Source organism: Macadamia integrifolia, chromosome 5, assembly GCF_013358625.1.
Source record: "Macadamia integrifolia cultivar HAES 741 chromosome 5, SCU_Mint_v3, whole genome shotgun sequence".
In the NCBI taxonomy this organism is placed as follows: Eukaryota; Viridiplantae; Streptophyta; class Magnoliopsida; order Proteales; family Proteaceae; genus Macadamia; species Macadamia integrifolia.
In genome coordinates this window covers 16,332,654-16,341,721 of record NC_056561.1, presented here as the reverse complement: position 1 = coordinate 16,341,721, position 9,068 = coordinate 16,332,654, and the positions used below count along the sequence as shown (strand labels likewise).

Below are 9,068 nucleotides of genomic sequence, written 5' to 3'. Positions count from 1 at the left end.
GGGGAGGGGGAGGGGGAGTGGAGGGAGCAGCCCAGCGGGAGGCCAGGTTGCTCCCAGCAGCGGCATTGATAGGGTTCTGCGAGCGTTAGGTCAGAATTTTCAGGTCGCGAGCGGCATTTTTTTTTGTAATGTTGCAGGATGATGACCTTTGAACTTATTTGTGTGTTGGCTGAGAATCATAGGATGTGTGCATCTTGTCCAAGTATTAGTGTCCTAAAGCTTCATCTGTTCTGTGCTGTAAAATCATAATATATATTTTTGTAAGTGGGTGTGAAATTGAAGTTATAGAAAGTCATCTCTATAATGTCCCCCTTTTTAAGGCATAGTTGTCACGGTGCCATTGTGGTGGAGGGTTGTCTAAGCGCTTAGGCGAGAAGGCGCCCGCCTTAAGATGAACAAGGCGACCAAGTATTATTTTTTGTTTTCCCTATTTTCTAACATTATTTAGTAAGCTATATATACCTTGTATCATAAAAAATCAAGATTAAGCAACATCAAGTCATTAAAAATCAACATTTAGCCATATTAAATCATAAAAAATTAACATTAAGTCATATTGAGTTATAAAAAATCAAAATTTAGAGAAATGCTCTTGTTTTTTAATAAGTTTGACTTGCCAAATGATTTTATTTTTACATGAGACTTTTTGTATTAGTTATAATATAAAACTAGCTTTCCGACAAGTCTAAGATTACTTAAATCTAAGTTATAATGACAAAGTTATGCTCTGGTCAAACTTATTTTTAAGTGTGCGAATGCTGTTAAAATCGCATGAATGAAAATTATTTTATGGATATTAAAACAAAAGATTATTTTACCGAATTTTTGATTTTTAGCAATTTTTTAACATGATAGAATTTATAAAATTTTCATAATTGAGAAAAACCCCAACATTTAAAAGTTGAAAATTGCCCCAATAACCAAAATCCATTTTTTGTTCTTGGATTGAGGGGTTGACTTTTTATCCTTTTGGAATTTGATTTTTAAACTATTTTTATTGGATTCAAATAGGGGGTATTTGCTTATTTATGAGAATTTCTCCTGTCAAGCCCTAATCCAAGAACTGTGAGAACTGAGGTTTGGGCCATTACTTCACCCTGAGATTTTGGGGTTTTATTTTATCTACCTGAGCTGACTTTCGATGGTAACCTCCCTTTTCCTCTGACCTGTGGCTAGGGATCTCCCTTTACCAGGTGATTGTAGAGTTGTAAGGGATTGGGTAGAGCCTGGTTTATGTGCTGTAACTTGGTTTCATATTCTGCATTGAGTCTAAGGTCAGTACTGTAATCATTAAGTCTGAGGTCAGTACCTTAATCATTAAGTCTTAAGGTCGGTACCTTATTTGTGGTTGTTAGTGATCCTAACTGAGGTTGGGTGTCCCTACCTAGCCTGACATCAGTGCTCACTGAGCCTTTTTTTTGGGGGGGGGGTGTCAAAGAGACCTCATATTTAATATGAGTGCGCAGATATGGTCCAGCCTGTTGCTAACAGGGGACAAATGGTTTGTATAACTGTTTGGTATCTGTGTTACTGTCAGCCTTTTTGTGGCATTGCTAACTTAATCTGCTATGAGCCACAAAGGGTGCTAGGGACCCGTCACTGCTGCTGGAACCTTTATGGGATGGGTGAGGAGATGAAGGTTTGGTCTTAGCAGGGATCACTAAAATGACTTCACAGACCCAATTGAGAGACAAGACCGACCACAGTTAGAACTTTGTATGTGGGTGCTTCTGTTTCTGATGTAAGCCTGATAGACCTGAATCCTTTTGACCCCCTCCCAAATCCTTGCATTCTCTCTCTCTCTCCAGTTGGTGACAAATTTTGTTTAGGCTGTTTTTTGAGGTTGACTTCTCCCCTTGGTGTAAATTACTTCTCATTGCTCAACTTATTATCTTACTCTAGCCTAGTGCTTGCGTAATTTTTGGGTAAATGAACCAAAGAAAGTTCTCAGAATTTTAATATCTTTTACTGGCAGTCATTTTGAGAACTTCTCAAAAGTTGGTCGAAAGATCCTTCACATTGGATTCCTAGCTTCTCTGCTTTGCTGCCTAAATAGGCTTCCACATTTGTGCACCTATGAAAGGTGTTCTGTCCACTTTGTTCAGGATTTTCGTAATTCCAATTTCTATTCTATCACCCCATCCACCTAAGGATGGCAACTGACCCGGCCCCTTGAAAATATATTGCTCAACGCTTATCTGACCTGCACATGAATCATGCATATGGCTTACTGATTTGACAAAACTAAGCAACCACATAAGGGTGCACTGCAGCTGGGCCAGGGGCTACAAGGATTTTTCTCGTGCCATACCCAACCTAACTGTTAGGGATCATGCGATAGCTTAACCATTGAGGACAAAGTGCACGTGGATAAAATTTGGAATTATAAAAAATCCTAAAAACAGATGGTGTAAGCTAGATAAAACGGTCATGTGTGGTACCAACTTAAGAGGATATTATGACATTGGAAATAGAGAAACGAGGGAATCCTACGAGGAAGACTTTCGGTTCCCAAATTTTTGAGGGGGTTGGAAATCTTAGATATAGAAATGATAAGGGGACTGAAACTTCTAAATATTTGATAACCTTTTTAATTGAAATTTTTGTCATACTTTTTGTGTGCTTTAACTCACTCGTGTTTTGCAATAGCTCTATATGGTGTCAAGAAGTCTTCATTCATACTCTGCATGGACTGAAGTCTGAAAGGAAATTAGATGCTGTGGAAGACTTGGTCATCATGATGCATGAGGAAGAGAAGATCCATGACACACAAATCTTCTCCAGCATGCCATATGGTGTTTGTGCTGGCATTATGGCAGCCGTCACATGACACTATTCACGTGCTTGTGGCAAAGATCTCTCTCTCTCTCTCTCTCTCTCTCTCTCTCTCACACACACACACACACACACACACACCCCACAGGGTAGGAACAATAGTATCACTGACAAAACGGTCTTATGCTTGGGGGAAGTTGTATTAAGCTATGTACTATACTAAATGTTTTACAAATTCTAAGCAATTATAGAACAATCCTATAGGGAATTGTTGTGTGAAAGCTAGGCTTTGCCTTTTAACTTCTCTTTTGGGTTTGGTGGCCTATGGGACCTCATTGTCTGTGTACCATTTATCTGTTGTGCTGCTTCTGTGTGTTTGAAAGAAATTTGGTTATCAATTAAGAAAAACCGTAGGAATGTAAAAAATTGGGTTAAGTTAAACTGATTGGTGGCCAGGGTATTGCCTGTATTTAATCTTGCAACCTCAAGAAAAAAATAAACACGATGAAATTACTCTCTCCGTCATTTCTTTTTCTTTCTCCAAGTTTATAATGTTAAGTGGTTCACATGGTAATATTTTGTTCAAATTTCCTTTATTCATTATTGTTTACATTTCTTATTTATTTTATAATTTTTTATATTTGGTAAACTTGAGACTGTCATCTATATCTTTTACCATTATTGGTGGAAACTCGTATTGGGTTTAGTCCCAATCTTTCAAAAATATGCTAATAAATTATTTTTCCCCCTTTTGGAGAGGTCTGTTAATTTTCTTCTTTTACTGATCAGGGTGCGGGAGCTTTTGAAGTCGCAGCCAGACAGTACCTAATCAACGAAGTTAAGAAAACTGTTCAAGGGGTAATAATAACTTCTCACAACATGCTTTCCTATACCTAATTAAAGGAAGAAAAAAAAAGGATGGGAGGAAGAGTATGTATCTGTTATTTCTCTGGATACTGCTGACTATTCTAATTTCAACAGCGTGCACAACTTGGTATTGAAGCATTTGCTGATGCCCTTCTTGTGGTACCCAAAACTCTAGCAGAAAATTCTGGTCTTGACACTCAAGATGTTATCATTGGGCTCACGGTAATTAGCTTATTGGGATCATCCTCCCCCCTCCCCTTTGCTTTCTGCATGGGAAATATAGTGTATTCATCAGAAGAATGCTAACCACCTTGACCCCCCCCCCCCTCTCTCTTTTCTTCCTTCTCTTTATCTAGGGAGAGCATGACAAGGGAAACATTGTGGGATTGAACCAGCATACTGGAGAGCCAATTGACCCTCAAATGGAGGGAATTTTTGATAATTACTCTGTCAAGCGCCAAATCATAAACTCAGGGTATGGCAATACTCTACTTGAAACTGAATCTTTATTTCTTTGCTATTGTGGTTTCAGAAGTATTCCCTACAAGGCATTAGTGCCATCTTCACGAAACTTCTTTATGGCCATATTAGTTAACAACTTAGGTAGTTATGAAATTGAATCCATGGCACTCCTGGATTATCCACACACACTGTTGTGATCCATGCCAAACCCATATACTTTACTGAGTTCGCCTTTGAAGAGAGAGTCCTGGATTATCCACACATACACTCGGTGTCTGTCATCCATGCCAAACCCATATAATTTAATGTTTATGCCTCAATTGAAGGCAGCCACTGAGGTTTTGGTTTTATATTGAAGTTTTATGTAGATGTGTCCATGAATTTCACTAATGAACACCTGGAGCAATGATGATGGGATCAAATTCTGATCTGAATCGGAACCTTATTTGCCATGTGGACACTGGTGTAGTCGCACAGCAACCACTCTATTGCATGTACATATTTTAGTCTAAAACCTCACTTGGGAGTGTGTTAAATTCCCTAAAATAGTAGTGTGAGAAAAAACATATAGTCAGAAGTGGAAGTAAAAAAGAGCCATTTCTGAAATTTATGTAAAATTGGTTGGATTTTTTTCTTCCCCCAGTGGGGGAAACTCCACTAAAGCCTGAAAAGTACTACTGTAAACCCAGATTGTGGCTTTGGCTTCCCCTAGTATTCCTACTTTTGAGTCCTGGTACTAGAATCCTTTTGAGCTAGTGTGTTCTAAGGTCTCGCAATGGAAACAGCAAGTTTGAGAGCGTGTGGCTTGTGGGTTGTTATGGGACCAGCATGACTATAGATTTTGTTACACTGGGCTGTAGTGTGTCCATTACAATGTATTTCTGACAGCAATGGTCGCCTCTGTTTTGCAGGCCTGTTATCGCTTCCCAATTGTTACTTGTCGATGAGGTAATTCGTGCTGGTCGAAACATGCGGAAGCCAAACTAGTTCCTCCCATTTTAGGTTTTGATCCATTTCCTCTGCATTTGCGGTTAACTTATGTTTTGCAAAACGGGGACTTGTTTTTGGCTGATGAACAATACTTGAGAGCAGAACATTGCGCTAGTGTTGAGTGGTATCGTTGTGTTTGTACACTACTGAACCTGCTCATTTAGAAGAAAAATATGTAGACTTTTGAAGTTATTGGAATTTTTTAGTGAAGAAAAAATTTTCATTCAATTTATTTATTTTTTGGTTTACTGTGGGGTTTCTTTCAAAATTCTTTTCGGTACACTACATGAAGTACCCTACGTTCAATTAAACTAAATCCGAAGGTACCTAACGTTTCAAAAAACCTGGTCACAAGCGGTGTTAATCTTAAAAAGGTGGTTCGTCAGATTGGATCCTGGGAAAGTGAAAAGGCATTTCGAATCTGGGAGGTTGTGGAGGGTGGTGGGGGAGATTAATTATGATTCTCTATGCCATGGTGATGGAAAACATTCACAATGAGGAAACGACCAAAATGTTTTTATTTAGTGTTGACACTGCTTCATTTTTGAGGCAATGCCAAATCTTGCTTTCCAAGAGTGAGGACTTAAGATCAGTACCATATCCTGGAGGTTGTGGAGATCCTGCTTAGAGCTTGTAATATAAGCTTGTACTGGAAGACCAACTCCAATTGGAGAGTTGAGAACTTGAGATCTTGAGACTTATAACTATGCCTATCTTTATGTTTTGAGGAAATTACACTCCCCTCTTTTGTATTAATGCCTTAATAGCATTTCCCCCCCCCCCCCCCCCAACGTACTTCCATAAGTATCAATCCCCTCCTCTCTAGTTTGAATATTCTTTTGATCGTCACATTAGTGACTGATAGTATTAAAATGTCATGGAAAAAGATCAATTTACCCTTGTGTCATTTACATATATTTTCTCTCTTTCATTTTTGGACTTCCTCTTTGCTCTCAAACTCTTGAGCAAGGTCTTCGCCTCCAGAACCTCACTAGAGAAATCGCACCTGCAGCTGCAATTTATGGTAACTTCTCCCTTGATTCTCATCTCTAAAATTAAGATAATAATTACCTTTAGCTGCTGGATATTGCTGCTGAAAACCCAGTAGTCTTCTTTGGCGTTGCTGCACTGATACGCATTGGCTTGGTTGAACAATATGCCCAATTCATTTCGATCATAGCGCGGTTTCTTTCTGTCTCGCCAGAAAACTGAACAAATCCATAGCCCTTTGAACGGCCAGTATTCGGATCAATAACAACCGTGGCACCCCTAATGATGGATATTGGGCTCGAAAGGTCTCTTGCAACAAATAATCTGTTACATCCGGCGCTAAATCCCCCACAAAAATGGAAAGCTCAGGTCCAGCATCAGGGCGCTTTTCTCCAATCCCAAAAGAAGCCCAATGCAAGCTAAAAGTTTGTTCTGTTCCAGGTATCTGTGTCCCATTGTATGTTTGCAGAATCTGTTCAGCTGCAGCATGGGAAACAAACTCTACAAGCCCATAACCTTCCGGTTGACCAGTAATCTTGTTGCGTATGATTTTTATCCAAAGGACCTAAAGAAAGAAGCAAAATTTTTCACTATATATCATGAAAGTGTGAAATCCATTCATCAGCAATTTAAGAGCAACTCATAACCCACAAATGAAAAATTAAAATGGATTGATAATATAACATACGAGGAACAATATTTCAAAAGCCAGTTGCATTTAAATGTTCCTAATGCAATTAAATTGTTTTTACCTCCTTTATCTTTAAGCACAGAATCCTTTAAAAAAGGGAAAACAATAGGCCCAATTGGTGCTGCAGAAAACTTACTAACAGTGTAAAATAAACTCCCCTCCCCCGTGCTATGCCTTAATATCACTTTCATTGGACTATACATATAATTCAGAAAAAGACAATCACAAATACACTAAAAACAAGTAATAGTGAAACACAAACTCACAGTAACACCAGTCGGCGGTGGCGAAGCACTAGGGCACAACGTTGATGCGAAGTGAACGAGCGGCGGCAAAGCACAGCGATGGCGGAGCACAGCCAGCGGCGATGCACAAAATCACAGTGATGAAGAAGGGGTGAGTTTCAGCCTTTTAGGGCTCTAAAGCTTATTTCGTGTGGAAAGAATAATTTCGTTATGAAATGTAATGTCTTAAGTGAGGCCATCATTTAATAGGGCTATCTAATGGAAGGGGTACGATTGAAAGAATCTTCAAACTATAAGGGAGGAGAATGGTATTTATGAAAGTACGTAAGGGGAAAGTGCAGGGCATAGTACAAGGGAGGGGAGTGTAATTTCCTCTTACGTTGTTATTACCATGTTTCAAGGGATTTATTCAAATGACAAGGCAAGTTCAGTTTCCACGAAGAGTTTGTATTTGGAGTCTCTGGGCTTTTTAGTTCTGTAGTTGTTTGTTGAGACTTACTAACTTTGCCTCTTTCTTCTATTATATCTTCTTTCCATCAAAAGATAACCAGTAGGCCAAAGATACGGATAATCTCAAGCAAACAGATGACTTTAAGGCAACATAAGAACAGCTCCAAAATTTTTGTCTAAATAAGGCTGTATTATAAGCAATCCAAAGATGCCATAAAATGCCATCCATGAAAGCAAGTCTCCACTTCTTCAAATTAGGATTAATGATAGAATCATCTCTAGAGATAGAAATGGGAATGGGAAGGATAATATCAACCACATCAGGAGGCCACCATTTCTGAAGATGATGAGGATACCATGTAATGGAAGTTTGATCTGTGAAATCTGCTACTAATGTTGGAGCATTCAAGGGTGGGGGGAATGGGGTTACTGATGAATACCCTAGAATCCAATGATCAGTCCTGGGATTGATTGTGCAACTATGGCCCACCATAAAACTGTTTTTGTTTGAAGGGCAAAAGAACAACACACCATCCGTGTGTGGATTTTTGTCCTCCCTCTCATAAAAAGTAAAGGCCCCACATCTTCTCTCCTCCAAAATCCCTCTAATTTATGATTCGTAACCCATGCTTCGCATACACCCCAATTAGTACACGGGCATCGTGGGAAACCATCTCCCTTGTTTTAATATGTTTGATATCTCAAACAAACTGCTGGCCTTAAAGGTGCAGGAAAATTCCTGATCTTGCACGCCTACATAAGGCCACATTAGCACAGGCCATCAGAAAACATTCTTTGTTTTTAGGGGCATTTATATATCAGGAAAAATCAACTGGTAAGATCAACTACTTCATCAACCAGTGGTCACAGAAAGCTTCACTAGAAGCTACAATAGCAGGACAGACATAAAAAACAACAGAATTAACTTAATTTTCTAAGACCGACCTACTGATCAATCTAAAAAGACACTTGCCAAACTTTGACAATGCAATTTAATATCCAAGATTATGTCAGTGATTTCCCAAGGTGGAGTTGGAGGGTTCCTGTAGCAATTTTTTGACAACCTAAGCATCTGAAAATTTTTGCAGAACAGAAACTATATTTGCAATTTATTCCTTCTACAAGGATGGCAATCAGAACAAAAGTGAACCTGATATCATCAAAAAAACTAATGAATCTTATGGTTGAGACATAAGAACATGTAATTTAGGAATCCTCTTCGGCATCATCTGGTCTTTGCTATGCAAGTTCATCATATTTGCAGAACCAGAGAACATTGAGTCTCTTGAGCACATGCTTAATTTTCACAATCATTTGCCTTCCTGTTGAAGCGTGTATTCTCTCTTCATCTCTTCCAATACAGAGTCATTGGTACTGCCAAGAGAACGAGGAAATATAAATTCATGCAGCAATTTGTATCAATAAATGATAAATTTCAAGGGAAAGATATATAAATTCATACACCGTTATATGTCAATATATGAAATATATGAGTGAAACCAAGTGAAGGTCTGAACCAACTGATCTTGAATAATCAGCGGATGAGTTGTGGTTAGGGGTGAAAAGCCGCTTGAACCCAGAGCTAGCTGGTTAGTCCG

The 9,068-nt window shown here is 38.8% G+C and overlaps 2 protein-coding genes and 1 pseudogene across 2 annotated transcripts in view; 1 reads left to right on the top strand and 2 right to left on the bottom strand.

The window, feature by feature from the left end:
• Positions 1-5,322, top strand: part of LOC122079453 (T-complex protein 1 subunit zeta 1) — a 28,309-nt gene extending 22,987 nt beyond the window's left edge. Inside the window, exons 12-15 of the mRNA XM_042645946.1 lie at positions 3,565-3,633; positions 3,757-3,864; positions 3,999-4,117; positions 5,016-5,322. Coding sequence (XP_042501880.1) covers positions 3,565-3,633; positions 3,757-3,864; positions 3,999-4,117; positions 5,016-5,091 — 372 coding nt within the window. The 3' untranslated portion in view covers positions 5,092-5,322. The remainder of the gene's footprint in view (positions 1-3,564; positions 3,634-3,756; positions 3,865-3,998; positions 4,118-5,015) is intronic.
• Positions 5,323-5,900: 578 nt separating this feature from the next.
• On the bottom strand, positions 5,901-6,802 carry LOC122077921 (annotated as a pseudogene).
• Positions 6,803-8,439: 1,637 nt separating this feature from the next.
• LOC122078536 (uncharacterized protein DDB_G0275933) overlaps positions 8,440-9,068 on the bottom strand; it is an 8,988-nt gene continuing 8,359 nt past the window's right edge. Inside the window, exon 3 of the mRNA XM_042644552.1 lies at positions 8,440-8,844. Within this exon, the coding sequence (XP_042500486.1) occupies positions 8,781-8,844 (64 nt within the window). The 3' untranslated portion in view covers positions 8,440-8,780. The remainder of the gene's footprint in view (positions 8,845-9,068) is intronic.